We start from the raw sequence: 27,309 nt of genomic DNA, 5'->3' as shown, positions 1-27,309 counted from the left end.
TGATTATGTATGTGCCTCCATCTGTCATCTGTGGACATTGAGCCGATCACTGTTCCTTCTATTTTCTTTCAAGTATCTCTAATAGCTAGAGCTTGCTGTAGTTCAGTACTCCACATGATTAGAATATGAGATGTTGAATCGATCCACATTAATTCTTCCCGCAATTATGTTGAAACGAATTCAGAAGTTACTTACCCGCTACTCATACTGTAACATACATGTGCACATGCATTCCTTTGACAATAATCCAGCGAATAACGGGATCCTGTGGCTTGTACTGAAGATAGCCAGATAAAAATATCACAAGGCTGACACTGGATACATTGGGACAATCTGCATAAACCATGACACGTAAAGCTCATGTTCTGATCTGTTGACTGGCCATCTGCTTGGACCATCGGAGCAAGAAAATCGGTTGTATTTGGATGAACGAGAGTTGGGTAACAAGGCTGACACGGACACATTAGGATAATCTGCAGAACTGTTACTTGCATTTGTTCAGCAATTCATTCGCAACCAATACTTGCATTTGTTCTCATACAAACAGCAGCCATGGCCCAAATACAACAGTGCAAACTCCTGTCATGGGCCAACTACTCCAGCCATGTGCAGCTGCTGGTCTTCAGTCAAGCTCAACTGTCCAAGTTGTGACCAAGCAGCTGATGTAGAGCACAATTTTATCCTCCAATTTTGGCCAACAACCGTACAAAATTTGGAAGCGGAAAATCTGAAACAATTGTTAATAGTCAAATGCATACCTTGGACATCAATCGAACAAAACAAAAGGTAATCCAGACTACGGTTAGTAGGTTGGTTGGTAGTGAGAATAGCTAATCCCTTCAGAAAGAAGAAAATATGAAGAATTTCAAAGCATCCAAGCGAAGTTCAATAAATATGGAGTTATTTGTGGAACTCAAAAGAAGTTGTGTTTTGGCTTATGAGTTAAGCCATGAAGGATTAATATCATGAGAAGGTCAATAAGAGAGAAGAACTGAAGATATGGCTTCAATACAATATCAAAATGGACTCATATGTTGAGTTATGGTTGATCAAGGCTTAAAGCAAGCATTCGAGTGAAGAATTTATTATGCATATCAAGAGATCATGATAGAGCATGAAGTACCATTTCATGACTCATGGTGAACCCCAACATTGGCCTTGAGAAAGTTGAGATTTTTGCGAGCATGGGATTGAGTGAAGAGTTCACTATTGTTTTCAAGACATCTTGTAATGAGAGGTGAAGCAAAGATACAAGGTTGACCAAACAGAGTGCAAAGATTGGATTCTGGTTGATCAACACACAAAGCATAAATGATGTACCGCGTGGATTCAAATGTGATCTAGTGGTATGATAAGCAATTGTGAATTGCACTTTACGAACTAACTCATAATTTATGTGCTTGGTATTTCTATGCGAGTTAGGTATCTTTTCATGGGTTTGCATCAAAATAAATATTTCATATAACCCATGAGAGGAGAGCATAAAGTGGTGATGGTCATCGAGATTGAGAAGCGCAAGTTCAAAACCAACATATCGAATGGATCATATGCTTGGAAATTGGTGTTTGTTTGGTGATAATGAACACTTGAAGTGGTGATTAAATGAAGTTATCCTATAGTGAATTATCGAGAGCAAATTATGAGACTTCATCAAGAATCAATGATGAAGTAACGGGCTCCGACTTGAGGAAATAATAAATGTTGGTATCTATCCTAAATGCCAGTGCTGCTAAATAGTTTGATTGTTTTTTCAAAACCATTAAGCCACTTTAGACAACATTGGTTTTGATAAATACAATTGCATGTTGCATACACATTAGAGATGTCCAAATGGTGGAGATTAAATTTATAAATGGGGATTAAATAAAAATAACAAACTAATTTATCCAGAAAAAACAATCCCCTCGTTTCAAAAAAGGCAACCAGTCACCTTCTAAGAAGCAAAGCCAATTAAATCTGAGTCGTTTGGAGTTGGCTTGAGAGAAATTGTCTACAATTTTTAAAGGAACCATGAGGTTTATTAATTGACATAAACAAATTACAATTGTTTACGACGAAACCCGACGTGTATGCCCGCGTGGAGTCACTGAAAACACCACTTGTACCACTCTAGCCTAATTGCGGTAAGACATGTGCCACACTATTGCTCACGTTTTTGGAAAAGGGGAAACACTCCGCTCTTCCATACCAAGAAAATAAAGCAAACTAATAAATATGAAGATTAATTATGTAAAAATGCTCTCATATTTTGGGATAATTATACATATTCATATGGTGCATCTTTCTCTATCGTTGCATGCAACGGTCGCATTAATTGGAGTACTTGATATCAGTTATTGAATTAAAATTAATATACTGCCCTTATAAAAAAAACTGGTCCAGGGAGCCAAAACGCTGTGCTAGGTCAACCCCCTCTCTCTCCCTCACTGAACCATTCTATCTCTCTCCTCTGTGCTTCACGTGAAAAACTGAGAAAGGTCCTATCTCTATCTATCACTCAAAGTCAAAAGTTTATCACATGACCCCAAAGGAGATGCGAAAGCAGCCTCATACATAAGACGTCACGAAGCCATCTGGCAAAAAAAAATTGTCTGAAAAGAGAAAACATAACCAGGTAATTAAGTCAAACCAACAAAAGTGTGAAATGTAACATACCAGTGGCATGATCTACAAGGACCATCCGTAGCACTGGAACTTCTCTCGTGAGCAGCCCAGTACTAGCTTGCCAGTGTTAGATATGTATAGACCCCTTTTCCCTTTTCCTGTATATCCCCAGTGTATAAGGGGTTTCCTGCACACTACACACTTGTATATGTACTGGCCTTTGGCCCCCAGAGAAGTTAGTTGCTCATTTCTCTATCATGGTATCAGAGCACAGGCTCTGCTCTCCTTCCCGCGCGTTGCAGCTCCGCGTGTAGCCCACCATCGCCGCCGTCCCCGTGCTGGACGTGCCGTCGCCGTTCCCGTTCTGGCCGCGCCACCGCTCTCCCCGTGCCGGACGCGCCGCAGCCGTCCCCGGCCGCCTCCGCCCGGCCCTAGCTCGCCTCCGCCCCGTGCTCGCCGGCCGCGTTGCCGCCTCCCCGTGCTGGCCGCGACACCGTCGCCCGGTTGGCTCGCTCGCCTGCAGCCGGCCGCGCCACGACCCGCCGCGCCGTCCCTGGTGGCTGCTACTCCGGCCGACCTGCTTGCTCCGGCCGCCGCCCCGTCCCCGGTGGCTCGCCGCTTGAGCACCGCTGCCTCCGTCCCGTTCGTGCTGGTGAGCAGCTGCTGCATCGGGCTGGTGAGAGCTGAGATCCATATTCTCTCTCCTTTGACTTGCAAAAAAAAAAATCCAAAAAAAAAAAAAAATCAGAAAGCATGGCGTCGTCGTCTACAGGCTATGTTAGCATTCCTCGGTGCCCGGTGATCTTTGATGGCACTAACTATGGGGAGTTTGCTAGCTTCATGCGCATTCATATGCGCGGTCTTCGTCTTTGGGGCGTTCTTACCGGCGAGGTCCCCTGTCCGCCGCGCCCCATTGCTCCTGTGCCTCCTACCCCGCCGCCTGTGCCACAGGCCCTTGCTGCTGATGCTCCACAGACTGCCAAGGATACGGCCAAGGCTGCCGAAACCACTGCTGATGAAGCATATGAGCAACAGGTACTTGATTATTCAGAGGCGCTTGGTTCCTACCGAGAGAGTCTTGCTGTCTTTACTCAGTGGTGTGATGAGGATGCGAGGGCTGCTGCTGTTCTCTCCCAGAGTGTTCAGCCGCAGTTTGCTTCTGAGTTCATGGACCTTACTACTGTTGCTGACATGTGGTCCCAGCTTCGTCAGCACTATCAGCCTTCTGGTGATTCTCTCTTTCTATCTGTGCTGCGCCAGGAGCATGACCTTCAGCAGGGTGACTCCACTGTTGATGAGTTCCACACCCAGAGTTCTGCGATTTGGCGCCAGCTTGACTCCCTCAGCAGTGTTGTCTGTGGTACTTGCCAGTGTTGCCGGACTGTGCGGTCAGATGTGGAGTTCAGGAGGATCCATGAGTTCTTGTCTCGCCTGCGCCCAGAGTTTGAGCCCCGCCGTGCTCAGCTGTTTGCTCGAGGCCGTGTTCCTATCTCAGAGGTGTTGACTGAGCTCCGAGCTGAGGAGACTCGTCTGCGTGGTGCTGGTCTGCTTAGGGCACCCACTGTCCTTGCTGCGCCATCCCCTGTTCTGACGCCTACAGCACCTGGGCCCTCTCGTCCGGGGCCCCTTCTGCCCACACCGCCGCCGCTAGAGGCGGTCGTCCTCCTCGCGGTGGAGGGCGTCCTCGCCGCGATCGGTTCTACGACTACCGTCGAGGCATGGTCACCTTGAGCCTCGATCGCTTCTGCAGCGGGGAGTGCCTCGTGCTCCCTCTTCCACGCTCCACCATTGGCTTCACCGAGCAGGACATTGCGAGGCTTCAGCCGCCTCCTTGCCTCCTCGGCTCTTCCCCGACGGGCACTGCTGCCGCTGTGGCTGGTTCCTCTACACGCCAGTACATCTTCGTGGGTTCTGGACTCGGAGCTTCTTTCCACATGTCTCCCGATTCTTCCGCTCTTTCTTCGCTTCGCCCTCTTCCTTTTCCTGCTAATATTCTTATCGCCGATGGCACTTCTCTTCCTGTTGCTAGTCGTGGCACTCTTTCTACTTCCTCCTTTTCAGTTCCCAATGTCTCTCATGTCCCCCGTCTTACCATGAACTTGTTTTCCGCTGCTCACCATCGATTCTCGGTTGTCGGGTTATCCTTGATGTTGATTCTTGTTCTGTCCAGGATGCTCACACGAGGGCACTAGTTGGGGCTGGCCCTCGGCGCCGTGACTCCCAGGGACTTTGGGAGCTTGACTGGCTTCATGTTCCCTCTGCCACCACTACACCCACTGATCCCCGTGTGCTTGCTGCTTCCACTACCGCCTCCTTCCAGCAGTGGCATCATCGACTCGGTCACCTTTGTGGTTCTCGCTTGTCGTCTTTACTTCGTCGCGGTCTTCTGGGGTCTGTCTCAGGAGATGTTTCGCTTCAGGGTTGTCAGGGTTGTAGACTTGGCAAACAGACTCAGTTACCTTATCCTACTAGTGCGTCTGTATCTCAGCGTCCTTTTGATTTGGTCCATTCTGATGTATGGGGACCGGCTCCTTTCGCCTCGAAGGGGGGCCATCGCTACTATGTTATTTTTATCGATGACTTCTCTCGCCACACATGGATTTACTTTATGATTTCTCGTAGCGAGGTGCTCTCGATATATAAGCGTTTTGCTGCCATGGTTCATACTCAGTTTTCCACGCCTATTCGAGTTTTTCGGGCTGACTCCGCTGGCGAGTACATCTCCCAGTTGTTGTGTGGCTTTCTTGCTGAGCAGGGCACTCTTGCCCAGTTCTCATGTCCGGCGCACACGCTCGTAATGGCGTGGCTGAGCGCAAGCATCGCCACCTGCTTGAGACAGCTCGTGCGATGATGATCGCTGCCTCTCTTCCTCCTCATTTTTGGGCTGAAGCGGTGGCTGTTTCCACCTATCTCATCAACCTTCAGCCCTCCACGGCCTTGCAGGGTGGTATTCCTATTGAACGTCTTACTGGTCGTTCTCCTGATTATTCGGTGCTCCGCTTATTTGGTTGCGTTTGCTATGTCCTCCTTGCTCCACGCGAACGCACGAAGCCGATGCCTCGATCGGTTGAGTGTGTCTTTCTTGGATACAGTCATGAGCACAAGGGCTATAAGTGTTGGGACCCTGTTGCTCGTCGGATGCGCATTTCTCGGGATGTCACCTTTGATGAGTCCCGTCCTTTCTACCCGCGTCCATCCTCCTCTTCCTTTTCTGTGGAGGACATCTCCTTTCTTGTCTTTCCGGATTCTCCTCCTGTTATGCCTCCAGTTCCTACTCCTTCTCATTCCCCCATTGTCGCTCCGCCCCAGTTTCCACCCACCAGTCCCTCTCCTCCCTCTACACCCTCTTCACCGCTGTCTGCTGCCTCTACGCCTCCTTCCTCGCCTACGGCGGCTCCTCCTCTCTCTCCTTTTCCGTTTCACTACACTCGTCGCCCTCGTGATGTTGATGCTTCTGCTGACATGCCTTCTACTTCCGGTGTGTCCTCTTCGGTGCCTGAGCCTCCTACTCTTGGTGCTCGGCCTCGTCGTGCCCCCAACCGCTATTCCCCTACTCACTATGGTCTCTCTGCTGCCCTTGAGCCCACTTCTTACCGGGATGCTCTTGCTCATCCCGAATGGCAGCTAGCGATGGCGGAGGAGATTGCTGCGCTGGAGCGCACTGGCACGTGGGATGTTGTTACCCCACCTCCTTCTGTTCGTCCCATCACGTGCAAGTGGGTCTATAAGATCAAGACCCGCTCTGATGGTTCCCTTGAGCGCTACAAAGCGCGTCTTGTGGCTCGCGGTTTTCAGCAGGAGCAGGGGCGCGATTATGATGAGACTTTCGCCCCTGTGGCTCACATGACCACTGTTCGCACCCTTCTTGCTGTTGCCGCTGCTCGTCGTTGGTCTGTCTCTCAGCTTGATGTTCAGAACGCCTTTCTTAATGGCGAGCTACGCGAGGAGGTCTACATGCAGCCACCTCCTGGCTACTCTATTCCTGACGGCATGGCCTGCCGTCTCCGGCGCTCTCTCTATGGTCTTAAGCAGGCCCCTCGCGCCTGGTTTGAGCGATTTGCCTCGGTTGTGACTGCTGCTGGCTTCGCTCCCAGTTATCATGACTCAGCGCTGTTTGTCCACACATCTTCTCGTGGTCGGACTCTTCTTCTGCTCTATGTGGATGACATGATCATCACCGGTGACGACTCTGAGTATATTGCCTTTGTTAAGGCTCGTCTCCATGAGCAGTTTCTCATGACCGATCTTGGTCCTCTTCGCTACTTCCTTGGGATTGAGGTCTCTTCCACCTCCGATGGATTCTATATCTCCCAGGAGAAGTATATACATGACCTCCTTACTCGTGCTGCTCTTGGTGATGACCGCACCGTTGAGACTCCTATGGAGCTCAATGTTCAGCTTCGTCCTACTGATGGTATTCCACTGTCTGACCCGACACGCTATCGTCACTTGGTTGGGAGCCTTGTCTATCTTGCTGTGACTCGTCCAGATATTTCCTATCCAGTCCACATTCTGAGTCAGTTTGTTTCAGCTCCCACCTCGGTCCACTACAGTCACCTCCTTCGTGTCCTACGGTATCTTCGTGGCACGATCTCTCGCCGTCTATTCTTCCCTCGCTCCGGCTCCTTACAGCTCCAGGCCTACTCTGATGCTACGTGGGCTAGTGATCCTACGGATCGCAAGTCCTTGTCTGCTTACTGTGTGTTTCTTGGTGGCTCTCTCATCGCCTGGAAGACCAAGAAACAGACAGCTGTTTCCCGCTCGAGTACAGAGGCCGAGTTGCGAGCCATAGCTTCTGCGACGGCAGAGGTGAAGTGGTTACGCTGGTTACTGGAGGACTTTGGTGTCTCTGCTGCTGCTACACCGACTCTTCTCTCGTCTGACAGTACTGGTGCTATCAGCATTGCGCGTGACCCGGTGCGACATGAGCTCAGCAAGCACATTGGTGTGGATGCTTTCTTTTCGCGCGCGGCTGTGCAGGATGAGGTTATCGCTCTTCAGTATGTGCCTTCGGAGTTACAGCTGGCGGATTTCTTCACGAAGCCACAGACTAGAGCACAACATGGGTTTTTTCTCTACAAACTCAGTGTTGTTGACCCACCATGAGTTTGAGGGGGGTGTTAGATATGTATAGACCCCTTTTCCCTTTTCCTGTATATCCCCAGTGTATAAGGGGTTTCCTGCACACTACACACTTGTATATGTACTGGCCTTTGGCCCCCAGAGAAGTTAGTTGCTCATTTCTCTATCAGCCAGTACTGCACCGTAGTGCCCACTTCCCTTCATCTTCACTGCTGAATGCAGCATACAGTTGGCATGAACCACCTACATCATTGCTTCATGGACTTATACAACAAGCCAGATTGCTCAATCGTCTAGCAATACAGACTTAAACAATCAACAATGTCTCTTCCAAAGGTTCCGACAATGGTGCTGGTGCTCCTACTGGCCAACCTCCAACCTCCTGGCGGTGTCCGGTGCTGATCCTTCTGAGCCATCCGAGTAAGCGTCCGTCTTTAACTCATACATTCTTGTGAGCAGGGTTGATAATCTAACAAATTCTCTTGTTTTCCTTCACTTCAAATAGCAGCGACGGCGGGAGCGTGAGGCGGGCGCCGTCAACAATAAACGACGCGATCAGAAAGGTCCAGAAGACCGACGACGGCGTGGGCGCGGCGTGGGGGAGCCGCGGCGGGACGTTCCTGAGCGCCCGCCACGTTGCGCTCATCGAAAATTATGACACCATGTGATGTGCCGTGCTCATCGCGCGGCAGAACGGCGGCGCCTGGCGGAGCAAGGAGGCGGTGAAGCTGCGCTCGATCGGCTTGTTCAGCGAGAAGGAAGTCCTTAACGAGCTTGGCATCATCGCGTGGCCTAACAGCTGCAGTGAGCCCATCACTCTGGACAGGGATTCCCTCTGATTGTTATGTATGTCTGACGTCTGTGGCCACTGAGCCGATCATTGTTCGTTAGCAACTTAGCATGCAGCTCTCTTTTACTTGAAGCATCTTCAGTAGAGTTTGTAGTTCACTACTCCAATAACTAGAATATCATAGGAGATGAGATGATGAACCTATCACTTTCTTTCAATGCGCCCGAGATTGTGTCCGGCAAGGTGATCCCCAAATTTATAGTCTTTGGCTTGCTGTGTCAGTTTGGTACTACATCATTGCCATCAACTGATATACTGAATCACGAACTATAGAATGGCGGCCTCCAGATTGTTGATATTTGCAGCATGTAGCCAGATATGCTGTATGCTTTAGTCTTTTGTTGCAGAACTACTGCTGTGACTTTTCTTTGAGATATTTGGACAAACAGTGGTACTCCGTACAATGAGAGTTGCCAGACATCACTGTAACATCCACCGTTTACTACTTCTCCAGCAGGTCAAACAACATCTCCTCGATTGGTTTTGATCAGCTTGTCGATTATGCTTTCAAGAGCCAGTGCAATGGCACTGCACCTCTGATCAACGAAGCATGACCTCCCTTCCTCGACTGCCTTGCACAGCTGCTGATCCATCGGCACCTTACCAAGAAAAGGGACTCCAATTTCAATGCACATCTTCTCCGCGCCAACCCTGCTGCTGTCAAACACCTCGCTGCACGCGGCAACCGACAAAAGCTCGGGAGTGTCTCCTTGATATAGTTCATCACCAATTCTGTGGCATCTGTCTCCCCTGCAGCACCTGGCTTCATGAATTCGAGATCTGAAAATGGCTGTCTCAAGCCACTCATGTTCTCCACAACACCCAACACTGGCACGCCAACCTTCTTGCAGAAGTTGATTTCCTTCTTGACGTCAATCAGAGACACTTGCTGTGGAGTCGTAACAATTATCGCACCATCAACTCCTGTGGCTTGTAGATACGTACTGGACAATTGAGATGTGCTCATCAGATGTTCCAGGGAGAGCATCCACTACAAGATAGTCAATCTCCTCCCAGTCAACATCCTTATGGAACTATTTGATCATCAGGGTTAGGCAGCATGAAATCAATCGACATGACACCAAGGTTTGACTCAACATAGATGGGCGACCAGCCAAGATTGCTCTGATGAATATCCTGGCCTTCAAGGCCTAACATTTTTGGGATGCTAAGGCCGCATATATCTATATCAAGAAGGCCAACCTGAAAGTCCTTTTCAGCTGGGGCAAATGACAGCTGGGCTGGAAAGCGTGCTCTTTCCAACGCCTCCCTTTCCTGACAAAACCAGTATCTTGTGTTTCACAGTAGCCATCCGCTCAGCAATAGCAACCAAGTCTGAAAAAACAATACAGTCAACAGTTAGGCCATCTTTAATTTAAGAAATAGAAGCGACAGTTCAATATTATCTGAGCATGCATTGAACTCCAACGTTAACAATCTGATCAGCGTGGAGCACATGCCAAAATGGGTAGATCAAGAACGAGAACGAAGCTATGGCAATCTTAAGCAAGAGCACAGGCAATCTATTAGTAACTAGCCTTTGATCCAATGCACATGTATCCTGAATAAGGAATGTCTTGTATGTCATAAAGATAATCATCTACTAGTTGATAATTACTCTTGACTGAGACACACTGCAACCTTAGTCTGAACATGTCCACTTCATACCCACTCGCTTAGGCTTGAGCAGAAAAATAGATATGAAGAACTGAAGGTAGGCAGAGGAGGATGGAATCATGGAAGAGAATGACTATGACTAGTGACTACTGGGACACACTTTTGAAAAAAATTGTAATCAAGATCTACTGGCTCCATATCAATGCAACATATCAAGAACACAAGATACATGCCACGCCAGGACAAAGCCCAAAACAATGTGGTTCGGAGCGAGGAGGCAGGTTGCACTGATTTTGATAGTTGGCTAGTGTAAAGTGGACGATCTGGATATTTTTTGGGACTACACGCCCGTTGAGGGGGAGTGGACTTGTTCCATATAAAGGTATAAAACATGAAGGCGTATATGCTATGCACACCAAACTTGTCCGTCAATCTGGAATTCTCAAACCTCAGCATGTTAGAAAGGCAAATGGTTCATGTGCAATTCTACACTAAAATGTTTTTATTTAAATATTAAGAACAAGATACATCATTGAATTTGACCTGACATTGAAGCGAAGCATATCACTGTTAACATCTTGCAGTCGACAACAAATTTTCAACATCAAAACTGAAGAAAGTGTACAAATACCAAAGCAGCACGCCTACGTTCAGGTGACACATATCAAATCGTGTAACAACCTCCACTGTAGAAGATAAAACAGATGATGACAATCCCAAGGCGACTAAAATGTTGCTTCTTTGGAGTAAAATATTTGATATGACAACAAGCAAAGGCTCCCTTCACCAACGAAATACAAGTTCTCAAGTGAAAGATAAGTTCTTTGGCAGTGGCAGAATGTTTCTATGAGACGACAACATAGCATGCGCTCCCAGACCTATACCAGATTGTGGTAATGACATGTCAAAGAAGACTTGTGTCTACTATCAAGGCATCCCACTCCAGTGGAGTAAAAGGCACCAATAGCCTAGGAATGGTCCAAAACATGGTGTATGTTCCTAAATGCTACCATCTACCGTATTAAATACCCAATCTACTTGGTTATCCTCCTCGATTTGCACTTGAAGTGCGGAGGAATAAGTTATCAACCTTATGCTCCAAAAAGTGCAAAGACGACTTGTCAACGTCATAGAAGAATACCATGTTTCAGTGGCAGCAATTTTCTTCAGAACATAGACATCAGACCACATAATCTCGGAGTTCTTTTCCCAGATAATGGAAAGATCATCCTCCAGGACTCTACATTGTGCGATGCACATAACCAAATACAATCTCAGAGCTAATTTGCCAACAAAGAAAAAAAATACTGAATATTCAGTTGCCGTTATCAAGTGTGCCAGAATGCAGAGGATTGATCACTGCTCCCCTGCAAAAAAATTACTAGCAGGAGATGCAATGCTCCAATTCTTTGTGAAAAACTATGTGATTTGACCTGGACTGCAGGGAAAGGAACAAGCTGGTACTGACAGAAACAGGTAGCTCAGAAATTCAGCTCACCACCTCATTGGTTCACGAATTAAGACACGCATAAGATGCTTATATTCTTTTTTTAAACTAAGATGGCTATCTGTAGTGACCTACAGCAGTGAAAAGGAAGCCAATGTTTGGCTGGAGAACAGAGCACAGCAAGCAAAGTTGTAAGAACAGATGCATTGTTCTGAATCAGCACACAGATGGCGTTTCTTTTTGGCTAGATGGTAGACAGGAACCAAGTGGTCCTGAAATGCAAGCTATGGCTTCTTTCGCGAAAGAAATGTATGTTGTCAAGTTACATATACGTTCTTTGACAATGGGAGAATGTATAGCTAGAATTCCTGGACATGTCAAACAGGGTCTTCAGTCTATTATCAAGCCATCACACTGTAGTGTGGAAAAAGGCACCAATATTACAGGAATGATCGAAAATATGGCGTCTGTTGCTAAATGGTACCAGTAACTATGTATTAACTAGTCTATCTACTTGGTCATCCTCCTCACTTTTCACTGGAAGTACAGAGGAACAAGTTGACCCTATGCGCCAAAAAGAAACGCCATCTCTGCCCTAGAGATGGGTCGACGGTACGACGGTGGTGGAGACTTCTGGAACATCACGTTGAGGGTCTGCTGGACCGTAAGTGTGCTCCCAGTTTGCTATAGGGTGACTCGGTGATGCACCTGGTACCTAGCTGGTGGGGCGTTGTTTGTGTGTGAGGGCACAAGGCCCTGATGGCATGATCTTCCCATCATTGTCAGGTTTGTAGGTGTTGAGTGGTGGCTTCGGGCTGTTGATGTATATTTTGTCAGACCTTTGTTGAATAAATTATAATAAAGGCCGTATGCATCTTTTTGATGCAGAGGCTGGGGTTCAACCTCCTTTTTGGAGAAAAAAAAAACCGTGGCATCACACGTTAATGATAAAACCTGTATCACTCAAACCTAGAAATATCAACCAACATCCATTATCACTAGGATCAAAACAAACCATACACACAGGATAGAACAACTATCAAGTATTAACCGATATATCTACTATGACTAGGATCAAAACAAACTATACACAGCAAGCAGAAGAATACTCACATAATGACGGCCAGGAAACAAGATCCTTTCGACTGATACGGGAATAGCTTCAGCTACATCCTTGCCGTAGCTGACTTGACGGCTTTCAAGATTCTACAATAGTGGTAGAATAAAGCAGGTTGCTCACACTCCAGGCCCCCTATCACCAAGTCAAATCGACCAAATCTACCAATAAATGATGCAATTCTATCATTAGTGAGAGACTTCACATCAGCAATCTCAATTAGCGTGCCAGTTTGTGTCTGATCCCACCAACCCCTCAGAATCCTCCTGTTATCTTCACTTATCTCAACAGATATCACTGTTTTCATGTGGATTCCAAGCCTGTGCAAAGCTACCTCTCCTCCTCCAATACCGGTGAATAAGGATAGCACATTAACACCATTCGGATACATGTCCTTCAACACCGACAAGTGGTAGCCGACAGTATCAACTTGGAAAGAATCACCAAGACACTTGTACCTCTTTCTACTGGCCACTCCTCTCGTATGGTTTCTTGGAAAACCGTGTAAATATTCCATCTCATCTTGCTCTAGAGGGGCAACCTTGTTCTTTCCAACCCAAACAAGGTTCCATTCTCTGCACTGGTCCATTACATACTTCTGAACTGTTAGAGGTGGTGGATTACTTGACCTTACAAGAGCACATTCGATCTTTTTTATCTGTTTTGGACTTGCCACACGGGTCTCAAAGCAATTGAGCTGCTCTCTGTGGTCCCAGGTAGGCCACCACTTCTTATAATGAGGAAAGGCCTCAAATATGGTCTTTGGAGGGAGAGGACGGAGAGGTGACCTTTTCTCAATCGGCAAATTATGGACATAGCCACTTTCCCGAGCAGCTGCACAGAAGAATCTAGAATCCACAAACTCAGGTTCTATGTCATACAGGGATCTGGAAATTTCCTTCCATACATTTTTTGGAGCTCTAGCCATATTTTCATAGTAGAAGTAAGGTGGGCCACTAGCTTGTTTAGGAAGACTTCTTGTCACTGACCGTAGCCTATCAGTAGGTAGGTTGAATCCAACCATCGGATGTGGGAGCCACATTAGTTCACCATGGTTACCATCCAAGGAGGAGCGACTTCCTTGTGCTCCACTTCCATAATGTTTCATTTTTTTCTTGCTCTCCTCCATCAATCTTGCTTTCTTTCTCACTCCAAAGGAATCAAAGCCCCTATCAGTAACCTGCCAAATTATACACAAATTTCCAGTGTCATTACATCAAGTTAAACGAGGAAATAGTTTTGTTATTCAAATGTGCAGTCAAACCAATAGTTACCTCATATTCAGATTGATTCATATAACTACAATTTCCTGCAGCTTGGGATGCATAGATCGAATCGACTAATAGACACACAGAGGCATCCACACCTAGTTAGTTTTAACCAAAATATACAACATAAGGTGTTTTTTCCATGGAAGCATGATCACAAGGTAGCAATTTAAAAAAAAAAAACATACCACATCTGGTAATAGCCCTATTTGCTTCATCTTCAGCAAAACCCATGTTTACTAAGGACTTTATCTTGTTGTCCTTCTCTGACATCTCTTGTGGAAAATCCTGCGCAAAAGCAAAACAAAACCAGAGATTAGAAATGACTAGCTACATCTTACTTCCTTTTTAATGCTAAGTGACTAGTGATACGAAAGAGGGGGAGAGATCACGGAATACACAGAGCAGTAACCAAGACTGATCGAGAATTAAATCGATGACATAATTTAGGAACTCAACTTGTTATTCTCCAGTGCTGTTTGAGCAAATAGAATACTAAATGTATGCATGAACACAAATGCTCCTCGCCTAGTCGCCTTACACTTGAAATAACTACCTACACTAGCAATAGGAAGCACTTCAGGTTGTGCTGGAATAAACTGAAGGCACATGTCCAAATCTGTAGCTTCATATGATGGTGTTGATGGGTGAGTGTATCAGTGATTAAGCAAAATGCATACAAGCTGCAACTTATATTCAAATGCGTAAGAATTGAAAGGAATGTGAGTGGAGTGTAAATAGAACTATTCATTTTATTCATCTCAATCAAAGACAAGCAGGACAATAGCACACTCAGTTATATTCTTTTCGAGTTTGTTTGATTACTCTGTGAGAGGTATAGATTGATGGTATTTAACCTCACTTCTCAATATATTGCACTCTTACACGATAAAAATTTAACACGATGAGAACTTTATGTAAACAACACAAGTGATCAAACTTCAAAATGCAGTTCTACACTGATGAAAGGCTGGGAGCAAAACAAACAAAGAGATCAAAAGATAAGAAAAAGGGTGTTCAAGGTATGCATGGCAAAGATTTCACATGTATCAGCATACATGTGATAAAAGATTTCTCTGGTATGCATCGCAAAACTGAATTTCTTCATATCCTCGATATTGATTGTGAGGCCCTTGAAGAAAAATAAGTAGGTCTCCCTGCTGCCTTGGAAGAAGCACTACAGAGGCCTCTGAGAAGGTGTGTACCTCGGTGTTTTCTTTACTTAGTGGCGGGTGTGAAAAGAAGCTGAGTTTGGCAGGCGAGAGGTGTTTCTTAAAACTGTGGCTCAATCAATCCCAACATACTCAATGAGCTGTTTTGCTCTTTCCAAAACAACATGTAAACACCTCTCTTCAGCTATGGCTTGCTACTTGTAGGGAGGAGATGGTGACAAAAGGAAAATGCATTGGCGTAAATGTTCTGAAATTGATCAACCTAAATATGCTGATGGTATGTGTTCGATATTGCAATGCTTGGCAAGCAAGGTTGGTGGCTTATTACCAACCCAAACTCTCTATGTGCTAGAGTTCTAAGGGCAAATATTTCACAAATGGGGATCTTCCCACACCTGGAGAGCAATCCTTAAGGGTCGAAAGACTCTGGAGTTTGGACTTACTAGGAGAACTGGGGGTGGACTAATGCTTGGCAAGACAGATGGATCCCTGATGTTGTTGGTGGCAAACCTCCTTTTAAACCAGCTGGGGCAGAAGTAATTCAAATGGCTAAGTTAATCTCTCATGATGGTTCCAAATGGGATGTTGAAGCAATCGATGTAAATTTTGTAGGCCCAGACGTACTTGCTATCAAGAAAAAACCCTTGGGAAAACTAGACAATGATCTATAGGCTTGGGATGCTAATCCGGTACATATAGCTGCAAAATCTGCATCCCTTACTAATCCGGTGTGTGTCTGGCTTGACCAAGTTCCTGAGTTTCTAGCAATGTGTATTCACCTTGACTGTAATTTTGCTGACATTTCGATATAAGCTTCATGTTCTAAAAAAAGGTATGCATGGCAAAGATGTCACAGGCATCAGCATTTATATGAACAAAAAAATTCCAGTTCCTGAACTAATGATAGGGAATCATCTACCTCATGACCAGAATCATCAGAGTTGGGTTCTCTCCCATCAGCATCGTCATCTCCATCCCAGTTTTCAAAATCAAAATCATCATCATCTTCAACACTCTGGGAGATGAGACCAGAAGTAGAGCAATTACCCGCAGCCTCATCTCCAATTGCCTGCATTTCATATGACCAATTGTAATATGCAATCCTTGCGACCATGGAGCAAAAGAATTATAGGATAAATTAAATAACATAAGCACATATACAAGTACCTTGTAAAAAAAAGTACCTTATATGTGAGAAGTAGCTCAAGCAATGCATTTGAATCACTGTACCCTGAAAGAAAATACTCGGCTGAAACAGAAGTTGTAAACACGTATGACAAATGAAATGAATTTATTACTTTTACTATTACCAATCTGTTTAATGCCCTTCACGACCATCTCTATTGTGAAACCCATTCCCACATATCCCTCAACTAAAGAATTAGGTGGTGCTTCCCCATTAGCCCGCCCATTAGGATCCTTTAGACAGGCAGATGAACAAATATCACAGTAAGATCATTATAATAACAAGTCATGACTAGCTCTTGTGCTGAAAGATAAAATTTTCTGTCAGTTACTACCTGGTGTACCAAAGTTGATGGACCAGCAGCATCCATGTTCCTCAAGGCCGGGGCTGATGAGGGTTCAGCGTCACCATCACTTTCCCACTCAAAACTATCATCGCTATCCTGTACCACGAGTTAAGCACGCCTTGGATCAATATTAAAAGAAAATCACCAGCAATAGAATCGTAGAGAAGAAAATTACACAAAGGAAAAAAATTAATTGCACCGTAAGACCAGAACAATTTCATGTTTTGGCTTCCTTTTATTTGTGCTGGGTTTCATATGTAGCCTACCCCAACTTGCTTGGGAAAAAGGCTTTGATGTTGTTGTTGTTTGTAAGACCAGAACAACCACAAGATCTCACAAACTGAAATCAGAACAGCAAGATTCAGTTCTAGAGTCTATGAAGCATTAAATAGAAAGAAAAGTCCATATTTTTTATTGAACAAACCCCCACCACCCTGGTCACAACAAAACATTAGGCTAATGCGCAATACATTTGTACAGTTATAAATAGTTTAAGTTATGGTTATAGGAATGCCTAACTAACTGAAAGAACCTTCTGAATCAGGGGGGCTAAAATAGCCAGAAGAGAAGAGTTTGAGTTTCATTAAGGGATGCCTAACTAACTGAAGTATGCTAGCTTTTCTCTGAAATAGTAGAACACATTATGCATAACAGAGCTTTTATGGGAGGAAAGCGACCAGGTTCGTAAATCTAAGAAGGCGATCAGGTTAACCAGGTATGCCACATTGTGTCCACTGGCATAAGACTATCAAAAAGACACTACTGCATTACGGCTGGATGACACCTTGTATCAAATAGATAAAGAATTAGGTGGTGCTTCCCCATTAGCCCGCCCATTAGGATCCTTTAGACAGGCAGATGAACAAATATCACAGTAAGATCATTATAATAACAAGTCATGACTAGCTCTTGTGCTGAAAGATAAAATTTTCTGTCAGTTACTACCTGGTGTACCAAAGTTGATGGACCAGCAGCATCCATGTTCCTCAAGGCCGGGGCTGATGAGGGTTCAGCGTCACCATCACTTTCCCACTCAAAACTATCATCGCTATCCTGTACCACGAGTTAAGCACGCCTTGGATCAATATTAAAAGAAAATCACCAGCAATAGAATAGTAGAGAAGAAAATTACACAAAGGAAAAAAATTAATTGCACCGTAAGACCAGAACAATTTCATGTTTTGGCTTCCTTTTATTTGTGTTGGGTTTCATATGTAGCCTACCCCAACTTGCTTGGGAAAAAGGCTTTGATGTTGTTGTTGTTTGTAAGACCAGAACAACCACAAGATCTCACAAACTGAAATCAGAACAGCAAGATACAGTTCTAGAGTCTATGAAGCATTAAATAGAAAGAAGAAAAGTCCATATTTTTTATTGAACAAACCCCCACCACCCTGGTCACAACAAAACATTAGGCTAATGCGCAATACATTTGTACAGTTAGAAATAGTTTAAGTTATGGTTATAGGAATGCCTAACTAACTGAAAGAACCTTCTGAATCAGGGGGGCTAAAATAGCCAGAAGAGAAGAGTTTGAGTTTCATTAAGGGATGCCTAACTAACTGAAGTATGCTAGCTTTTCTCTGAAATAGTAGAACACATTATGCATAACAGAGCTTTTATGGGAGGAAAGCGACCAGGTTCGTAAATCTAAGAAGGCGATCAGGTTAACCAGGTTTGCCACATTGTGTCCACTGGCATAAGACTATCAAGCAAGACACTACTGCATTACAGCTGGATGACACCTTGTATCAAATAGATAAAATGGCACTTTGCGGTCAAAATTAACTACTTAAATGCAAGATACGTAGTGCCAGTGAAGTAAGAATTTTGGAACATATAGGTGGGCCATAAAACTAAAACCGCATAATTCCTTGTTAAAAGAGTCCCGACCTGCTAAATGCTTATGTCTGATCACTGTGTGTGAGTGTGTTGGTCATGAACAACATACGAAACGACGGTCGAAATCCCAAAGGAAAAAATCAGCACAGCCTCTAGGGTCCATAATGCATCAAATAATATTTGGAAAACATATATCAGACTGAACAGACCATTAAAAAAAAATACACATGAGAGTGTCGCCTGGAGCAAAGGTTAACCAAAAAAGACACGGGTGCAGTACGACTTGTTGATACTTTGTACCACATGGACAATTTTAAAAAACGATACTTTAAGGTCAAAATTAACTGCTCGAATGCATGAGATGTTATCTAGTTTCAGCTGATGCCAGCTAATTCCGGCCCAACGTTATCTAGCAGTATGTACGCATCTGCATCAGAAGTGAGGAGACCGTAGGAACATAGCCTGGTGGCCATGCGGTTTCTCTGTCCATCCGCTGGTGCTTTCTAATCTCTGTATTTTGGCCATGCTCTGATGCTAGATTGCATACAGCTAACTGGTTCCAGGACACATCGAGGAAGTGGGGAAACATGTTTTTTTCGATCAAGCAAAACCACAAAAACCTGATTGCCCTATGAGAAACAAAGAACGAATCTTTCCGATTGTTTCGAGTCAATCAACGGGAACTAAATGCGGTGCGAAAGAACTCTTAGAAAGATTCCTGGCGTAGAAAATTTAGGATACGTTGCGATTCTCTGTCCTAAAAGAACGGAAGCTTTGAATCAGGGGGCGTAAAACTGGGAAGCGGGTGAGAGGATAAGTGGAGCACATACCACCATTGTTGATGTAGGAAGATACGCCCCCTCTGGCTCTCTGTCTCTCTCTGACTCTCCCCTTCGAGGAGCGAGGGGGCAAGAGCAGAGGCGGTCCAGGCGGCGGCGTAGGAGAGCGCGACGGCGGAGGCGAGCAGGAGAGCGCGACGGCGGAGCGAGCAGGAGACGGCTACGGCGGAGAAGGAGGGGGCGAGTGAAGACAACCGGAGCCGCAGGAGGGCGGCGACGGAGTGCGCCCTCGTCTCTGCTTTTGACGAGCGAGCGAGCAGACGATCGAGTCTGCTGCTCCTCCTGTGGCATGCAGTATGCAGGAAACGGTTTTTCAGTTTCTTAACAAGGGAAGAGAGCACACGTGGTGCGCTCCCTTCCAATGTACGGCAGCACACAGGACTGGTTACACAGATCCCATGCGCAGCGTACATCTCAATGAACAAGTGGGAGAAAGAGAAATAGAGAAGTGTGTAGATGTATTAGTGGGCATAGGTGATCAGAGATATCAGCCATAAATACTTGACATCTTTGCACTATTTAACATGCAAGTTATTAGTAGAAAGTACAAATTGTTGGTCAAACTTGTATTGATTCGTCAATGTTATAACTTTAGTCGTTATTTGGCTAGTTAAGGGCGTCCTAAACATTATACCATTGCATTTGTACTTGAATAAAGCTTCTAATGGTATGTATGGTATTTTCTTATGTTTGAACGGTTAAAATTAGGTAAGTTAATCAAGTTTGTTACGTAGGGCCTGTTTGGTTCCCAGCCATACTTTGCCAAGCCTAACTTTGGCAAGTGTGGCAGCCACAAAAGTGTGGCTATGATTTTGGAGCCACAAAGTGTGGCAAAAGTTGGCAAAAAATTCACTCTATGACAAGTGGGCCATATGAATAGTAAAGTGTGGCAGCTCTAAAGTGTGGCAAGAACCAAACACATGCCAAATTGCCAAACTTTGGCTTGGCAAAGTGTGGCTGGAAACCAAACAGGCCCGTAATCCTAGACAACGAGGAGGTAAAAATGACTAGTTAAATCCTTGGGTGTGGCTACACAAAGAGAAAATATTCGAAAAATATGATACGAGGAGGCATTTCATGACGTCTTGTACTAGCTAGCGTGTGTGAAAAAACGACCGACCACCATGAGTCCATATATATGTTTTAAATGTTTATTATTTCAAAATATAAACATTGTCTATCCATGTTTTGAAACTTTGTTGGGTACTTCTTTTCTTCCTGAACATAAAACAAATGATATTTTATTATTATTTTTTCTTGCACTTATTGCCTTATTTTTTATGAGAAGATGTGGGGGCAGAGAGGTGGGATGATTGACCGCCACCAACTTTGATTTAGTACTTCTTCCGTTCGAAATCAATTGGTGTTGGGGTGAATCTAGACAAATTTTAGGCAACATTTTAACATGATCTAATCAACCAACTCATTCGGTAAAGCTTTTTCCTTGCAATCAAAGACAAACATTTATTTCATTTCTTTATTGCCTTCCCTTTTGGGGGAGATGGAACTCAAATGAGAGGGCGGATGAATGACAACGACCAACTCTTATTTAACATACTTCCTATATTCTAAAATATAAGACACACTTTAATTTGCATGATCTTTAATGCACGACTTTGCCTAAAGTCCATAATCAATAACCTACAATATAAATAATGCCAGCTAACTGAAACAAGTTAGCTTAAACCCAACTTTAAAATAAAAGGAAGCTTAGATTAGAGTCAAACGTGATTATGTCACAACACATTATAGTGCCAGCTGCCAAATGCAAATTTTGTACATCCAAACGGCAACTCGATCTGTAGATTTTGCAAAAGCTTTTAATAGGGTACTCGACATTCTAAAATGAGTAAAGTGCATTATAGGTCCTCGAACTGTTTTCCTAGTCTTACATAGGTTCTCAAACGTCGAAAATCATCATATGGTCCCAGGATGGCAAATTTCAAAGTTCTAGGACCGACATGAGACCACAGAAATAGTTTTAGGACCTAGAATGCTCTAATATTCCATAATATGATTCTGTTTTACATACAGAAACCTACAACACAAGTTGCCTACTAATCAACTTAAGTATACACTGTCCCATGAGAATACTAGAGTCCAAATGCATCCAACAGGAATGCATTTATAAAGTTTGCACCAAATGTACATACGAAGCATGGCAACATTACACAGATGATAAAATTTTGAAAACAGTTTACTGTACCTTGAGGGATGAATATAATGAAATGAAACAGGCCAGAGTTGATAAGTATTGCCTGAGAGAACTGCAGTTGTTGTATATCCAAGGATAGATTCAACACTATTCGCCTCTTTCATGCTGATAGAAATATTTAGTGTACTAGCATTATGAACATAACTCGATAAAATAAGGTGCTTGATCACATATAAATATCAATGGCAGAGTTAATAGATTGAAATACTTGTTTAAAATTAAATTTGAATAGATCATGGTATATGAGAACTCATTTCCCTGGATTATAAAACACGATCAATGAAAATAATACGGAATTACAATAAATAAATTTTATTAGCTAATCTTTAATTAAACTCACTATATAGTACCAGAGAAGAGATCTCCAAAGCCTCCTGTCAGTTTCAACACATACAAACAATGATGGACTCACAAACTGCTGCTCTTACTTCTTGTCATTTTCTATGGAGATGGAATGGGGCAGTGGCCTAAAAAAACAATGATGGAAAACTAGAAATGAATCTGGATAAACTTCTGCTTATTTGTATGTCAAAGGAATTGCTTCTATCAACCATCCATTGCGGTTATAAGAGCAGGTGATAGGCTGAATATAGCAGAACCTTATGAACATATGCCAATAAATAGTAGTCCCTCAATCCATAATAAGTGTTGTCGTTTTAGTTCAAATTTGAAAAACAACGAAACTTCCAATGGATCAGAGGGGATTCTTCCGAGTGGAAATACGCAACTCGCAACACGATGAAAATTGATGACGGTAACTTAGACAACAGGTACTCAGAAGCAGAATGCAAAGAACCTAGTCATATAAAATCCAGTTTTCCCATACTACAAAGTTTCAAACATATCTTGTTTCTCTCCACACTTGTAAACAGATACAAGAAGCTGGGGGTGGTAGCATTCTACTGGTCGCTGATGGTCACTTCCACCTCAACGCCGGGCTCGATGGTGATTGAAGTGATCTGCTTGACAACATCAGGGGAGCTGACAAGGTCAATCACCCTCTTGTGCACCCGCATCTCGAACCGATCCCAGGTGTTAGTACCTGATTACCAAGAAGAGTGAAGTTTGTATTTTCAGTTTGTAATCGCAACTTCACATAATTGCAGTTAGAAATGACTGATTTGTGACAGGCTGTGTATAAGTTTAAAAAGCTCCATTTTAAAACATCAAATGTATCAAAAGAGAACATATGGAATCATCATAATATGCTCAGCCCAACCACAAGTACATCAGCTTCATTCTGTTATCAAATGAGATGTTCAACAACTAATGACAAGAAATCCTATTTGCAGAACAAGAACAAGTAATCATCACATCATAGTGGTAACCAATAATATACAAGTAAATTCCAAATATCCACGAACAAGTCAATTGCAATGGACATAACTAGCAGGCACAAAAGTTTTGAAAATACAAAGCATTAGAAAGGCTGATCATCAGTTTTAAAAAGCTCGATTTGTAATACCTCAAAGAAAATCTCAGAAATAATTTGGTTTATCATCATTTGACCAGCCAATCATAGAACTGAAGTATCCAAAAACTAACCAGAACTAACCACACACATCACTAGATACACAAGGACAAAACAGTACAGCGATGGCATGCTAAGCATCAGTTTTAAAAAGCTCGATTTTAGAGACATCCAAGGACCAGGAAGGCCTCAGTGATCTAAATGTTTCACATCATTTGCTCAGCACATCATCATTACAACAACTCAGTCATATGGTTGGAAGCTGCCATCCATCCATTTGCTGCAATGTTGGCTTATTTTCCTATTATTTTCAATCCCAAGGTACAAATTTTACCACCCAGACAAGAAAACATATGAATAAAATCTCAAGTTATGGGAACACTTTATCCAGGTCCATGCAAGTTTCCAGTCAGTAAGTTACCGATCTCTATTTTATCATCATTAATGCAAACTTCAACTCTGCATCTTTTCTTGTGCCTGGCAAAGAGAAAACTTCGCCAAAGGCACAGATAAAAGGATATAGAGGAGCACATCATAATATGATTTGGCTAACTTTCATCATTCCAGATGGTAAAAAGCTTTCAAAAAAAGGAAATAACAGAAATGAAACATGACTGCAACAATATAAAAAAAGGTAATGACCTTTAAAAAACAATTTATTGTGACAATTATCATGCACCACATTATCATGAAACTTAACATCCCGATTTTTACGGGAGCAGATGCAAAGAACAATCCAAAGTGCGTTAAATGCCTTCTGACGCCTCATTTAAGAGGAAGTACTTCCGAGACTATCTCCCCGGCTAAGCATCGAGCTCATACAAAAGGAAGTATCGACCGTGTTTGATCAGTAAAGATATAGGTTTACTTAAGAAGTTCAATGGCCAGCACTTCAACGGTGTAATTTTCCTTGGTTATAACAGTGTAACCCATTATTTTCTATAAATATTGCTGGGTTTATGTTTGTAAATGGAAATCAAACAGCGCGAACCACGAGAGGACTAGAGGCATCACCTTCTCCACAGGGGGACTTCCTGGTGGTGATGTTGAGCACCTTGGTGGGCATCCTCACGGGGCCCTTGACCTTGAGGCTCTTGTCCTTGGCTCCCTTCACCAGATCGGCGCAGACTGTCGCGACACAAGAGCAAACATCGGATCAGAAACGAGAAGAGGACGAAGAGTCGATGGCGGAGAGCGGACGAAGATGGTTACCCTTCTCGAGGTTCTTGACGCTCTTGGAGGAGAGGGTGATGCGGATCCTGTGCTGCACCTCCTGCGTGCCCTGGAAGCCCTCCTTGCCGGCCTTCATTGGTGGGGCGTACGCGAGCTCGGTCGCCATGGCTGCTGGTGGCGGAGAGGAGGAGGCGGACGGAGTTGGGGCGCCGCGAGGGAGAGGTGGCGGCGGCGCTGGGAGGTGGGAGGTGGGAGGGAAAATGAAAGAACCGGTGAGGGGATTAGGGTTATGTTATGTATAGGGGTTGGGCTGAGTCGCTCCAACTAATAAGGCCCAATTTCTGAGTCGCTGAGTTGGGCCGAGTTGGCGCGATCGTCTATTTCACAAAAAAGCAAAAACGGTTCAAGCCCATGCGCGCACAAGATTGGGCCAAGTTATGGCTCGCCAGCGTTCACGTGTTGAATGGCCGCGGTTGGCCGCGGTATCGCCGTCGGAGGCGAGGAAAGGACCTCGCCGGAGATGGGGTCGACGCGGCTGGCTGCGGCGTCTCCAGCGGAGGTGAGGAATGGTACTTAGGGTTTCAGGTGCGGGTGCGGGGTGCTCGCTGACATCCGTTCTTGGGGCTTTGGGAGCAGGGGTTCGCGGAGTTGGGGGAGGTGGGTGGGTTTAGAGGTAGGTAAGGGCGGTGACGGACGGGCGGTGGGCGGCAGATGGAGGAGGGTGGTGCGGCGAGACACCGCGGGTGGCGACAGCAGGAGGTCCGACCGGCGTTGGAGAGGGGGGTCGAGGAGGCGGAGTGGATGAGAGGTTCGGTGTGGTCTGAGGGAGAAGATGACCGTGGGAGGAACAAGACACTCTTGCTCGGCCTTGGCCCACCACGCTGTCGCTCGTGCGTCCGTCGCATCGCTGATGCTAAAAGCCTCAAATAGGAGGACCCGGTTGAAGGAGGGACATGGAAACATGTCATGCTTTCATGCATGTGCATCTCCTCATTGTCGCACAAAGAAGATCTGAGCCCTAGTCCATGAGGATAGGACTCGCTGCGAGGAGCTATCCGAAATTAAAGGTATGATCGAGAAGTTATATGGCAACCTCTTCACGTCTAAACCTTGTAATTCTTCTATTGTCCTTGATGCTATCCAATCTAAGGTAATGCATGACATGCATTATGAGTTACTGAAACCTTAGGATTGCTCTTTTTTAGATGGGACCAACTTAAGCGTCAGGCCCAAATGGCTTCGCGCCTTTGCTTTACCAGGAACATTGAGACCGGCTAAAGAATGATATTTGCTCCGCGGTTAGGTGAAGAAATTCCTACTGGCTTCTGTGACTCAGTAATCGTGTTGATCCCAAGGTGAATAATCCGGAACACCTGAAAAACTTCCTTCCTATCAGTTTATCTAACGTGTTGTACAAGATTGCATCCAAGGTAGTTGTCAATAGGTTGAAGTTGATACTAGTTGTGGTCATTTCTGAACATCAAATCACTTTTGTACTGGGTAGATTGTGTTAGGTTGATCTCCACCACGTTCGAGCCCAACGGCTCGACGTACCCTTTGACCGCGCCCTGATCGGGGGCGCCCAACCGTTCCCTGGTTGGTGGGCCCCTGTCGCCTGCACTATATAGAGTGGTGGGAGCCAGTGGCACAAGGCACGAGGTTACCCGGAGCTGCCACTCGCCCCACCAGACAACCCACCGATCAGGGTAGTGCAGTGCCGACGGGAAGCACCACCACCACCTCGCCCAACGCACCGCCGTCCTCGCCATGTCCAGATCGGCGAGTTCCTCCTCCAAACGAGAAGGTAAACCCACGGTACATGTACATCTCTCTCTCCCTCTCTCAGAACATGAACACTTTATGTTACATAGATAGATACTATTCGTTTAGATCTACACTAGTCGATCCATAGATATTAACATTGGTATCAGAGCTTCTAGTGCTAGATCCTAATCGGTAGAAAAGAAAGAAAAAACCCTAGATCGACGCGAACACCGAACCCTAACCCTAACAGTGATAAAGAGGGGCAAAATTTCTTGAGAAGCAAGGGCTTTTGGGGTCGTCGGTGAGAAAGAACACGGGCAGTGGGGCACAGCGCCGCCACTGCCGACAGGACACCGGCTGTTGTGCTGTTACTGCGCGGCCGCCGGCAAAGGCACCACCACTCTGCGCCGCTTGACGGGGGTGCGCCCACCCTCGGGTGCACGCACCGCCGGCAAGAGGGCCAGGGGAGCGCCGCCGCTCGTCTGTGCCGCCGGACCGTCGTGTTTTGGTGGTGAGATGGAGCAGGTGGCCAAGGGAAGGTGGAAAAAGAAAAAGGGGCGGGCACGCCGTCGCCGGCGAGCCGCCATGGGCCGCGCGCGCGGGAGGTTCATCCTCCACGTCGCCGCCAGAGAACAGAAAGGGGCGGGGCAGGCGCGCGGGAGGAGTAGCCCCGCCGCCGCCGCCGGTGTGTACAGAGGCTCGGGGAGTCGGGGCCCCCGCCACCCGCCGCCGGCGAGCTAGGCGAGCGCGAGAAGGCGCCGTCGCCGTCGCCGCCCGCCGGAGAGGAGGCGCGCGGGGCGAGAGAAGGTGACCGAAGGGGAAAAGTGAGCTAGGGTTAGGGTTTGGCCGTTGGCCGCCCTATTTTATACGGCCCGAACAAGGCTGGCCGTCGGATAGATCCGACGGCCGGGATCCATCGTGGGCGACGCGTGCTTGGGCCGTGTGGAAGCGGCGTGCGAGGCCACGTTCGGGCCGCGTCCAAAGCCGCGTAAAGGCCGCAGCGAAGCCGCGTGCGGGCCGCCACGTCGGTGCCGCGGTTTCGGCAGCGTGGGCGCCGCGTGGCTGCGTGCCTCTCAATGCGAGCAGGCCGAGCGGGCCGCGGGCCGCGTGGGCCTCAACAGTAACAGCAGTTTTTTACAGTTTTATTTATTATAGAGGCATTTTTAGGCAGTTTTGGGTCAAATTTTTGGCCAAATTTTGTCTAGTTTTTTCTGAATAAATAGGACCAACGAAATATTTGTTCAGAAATTATAAAGTGAAATTTATGCCTCTGAAAAGTTTGAAAGTTAATAGTTTAAAGTCAAAGTTTCCGCTGC

General features: G+C 45.5%; 2 protein-coding genes, 2 non-coding genes and 1 pseudogene across 6 annotated transcripts; all 5 read right to left on the bottom strand.

The window, feature by feature from the left end:
* Positions 1 to 250: 250 nt before the first annotated feature.
* Positions 251 to 19,642, bottom strand: LOC127312535 (DNA (cytosine-5)-methyltransferase DRM2). 3 transcript variants are annotated; one of them, XM_051343054.1, is made up of 10 exons: positions 19,362 to 19,642; positions 17,635 to 17,742; positions 16,678 to 16,785; positions 16,468 to 16,576; positions 16,342 to 16,388; positions 16,077 to 16,226; positions 14,174 to 14,273; positions 13,992 to 14,083; positions 12,714 to 13,897; positions 251 to 727 (listed from the first exon to the last, which is right to left on the bottom strand). In XM_051343054.1, the coding sequence occupies exons 1-9, from the start codon at positions 19,365 to 19,367 to the stop codon at positions 12,767 to 12,769; spliced, it is 1,851 nt and encodes a 616-aa protein (XP_051199014.1). In that variant the 5' UTR covers positions 19,368 to 19,642; the 3' UTR covers positions 251 to 727; positions 12,714 to 12,766. The 3 variants fall into 3 exon arrangements, with proteins under 3 accessions (XP_051199014.1, XP_051199013.1, XP_051199015.1); XM_051343053.2 differs by lacking the exon at positions 251 to 727 and adding an exon at positions 9,733 to 9,871 and having other exon boundaries at positions 19,362 to 19,641; XM_051343055.2 differs by lacking the exon at positions 251 to 727 and adding an exon at positions 10,399 to 10,586.
* LOC127315236 (cytosolic Fe-S cluster assembly factor NBP35-like) lies at positions 7,871 to 10,191 on the bottom strand (annotated as a pseudogene).
* A 2,726-nt stretch (positions 19,643 to 22,368) lies between the features above and the next one.
* LOC127312536 (small ribosomal subunit protein uS10) lies at positions 22,369 to 24,497 on the bottom strand. The gene is made up of 3 exons (XM_051343058.2): positions 24,269 to 24,497; positions 24,071 to 24,184; positions 22,369 to 22,627 (listed from the first exon to the last, which is right to left on the bottom strand). Exons 1-3 carry the CDS (start codon positions 24,393 to 24,395, stop codon positions 22,485 to 22,487), a joined length of 384 nt encoding a protein of 127 aa, XP_051199018.1. The 5' UTR covers positions 24,396 to 24,497; the 3' UTR covers positions 22,369 to 22,484.
* Positions 23,017 to 23,094, bottom strand: LOC127318194 (small nucleolar RNA SNORD36). The gene has a single exon (XR_007861749.1). It is a non-coding gene; the product is annotated as a small nucleolar RNA SNORD36 (small nucleolar RNA).
* On the bottom strand, positions 23,191 to 23,277 carry LOC127318198 (small nucleolar RNA SNORD36). Its single transcript, XR_007861753.1, has one exon. It is a non-coding gene; the product is annotated as a small nucleolar RNA SNORD36 (small nucleolar RNA).
* Positions 24,498 to 27,309: the final 2,812 nt, after the last annotated feature.

Source organism: Lolium perenne, chromosome 7 (genome assembly GCF_019359855.2).
Source record: "Lolium perenne isolate Kyuss_39 chromosome 7, Kyuss_2.0, whole genome shotgun sequence".
In the NCBI taxonomy this organism is placed as follows: domain Eukaryota; kingdom Viridiplantae; phylum Streptophyta; class Magnoliopsida; order Poales; family Poaceae; genus Lolium; species Lolium perenne.
This window is presented reverse-complemented; position numbering and strand designations above follow the sequence as displayed.

Bases quoted from the DNA above. Each gene is read 5' to 3' on its own strand.
- LOC127312535 (XM_051343054.1), bottom strand. The intron at 16,577-16,677 runs GTAGTAACTGAC...GCCTGTCTAAAG, and splicing joins CATCAACTTTGGTACACCAG to GATCCTAATGGGCGGGCTAA. The intron at 14,274-16,076 runs GTAGATGATTCC...GCTTTTGCGCAG, and splicing joins CTGATGATTCTGGTCATGAG to GATTTTCCACAAGAGATGTC.
- LOC127312536 (XM_051343058.2), bottom strand. From the start codon at position 24,395: ATGGCGACCGAGCTCGCGTACGCCCCACCAATGAAGGCCGGCAAGGAG. The intron at 24,185-24,268 runs GTAACCATCTTC...GTGTCGCGACAG, and splicing joins CGTCAAGAACCTCGAGAAGG to TCTGCGCCGATCTGGTGAAG. The intron at 22,628-24,070 runs GTGATGCCTCTA...CTTGGTAATCAG, and splicing joins GAAGTCCCCCTGTGGAGAAG to GTACTAACACCTGGGATCGG.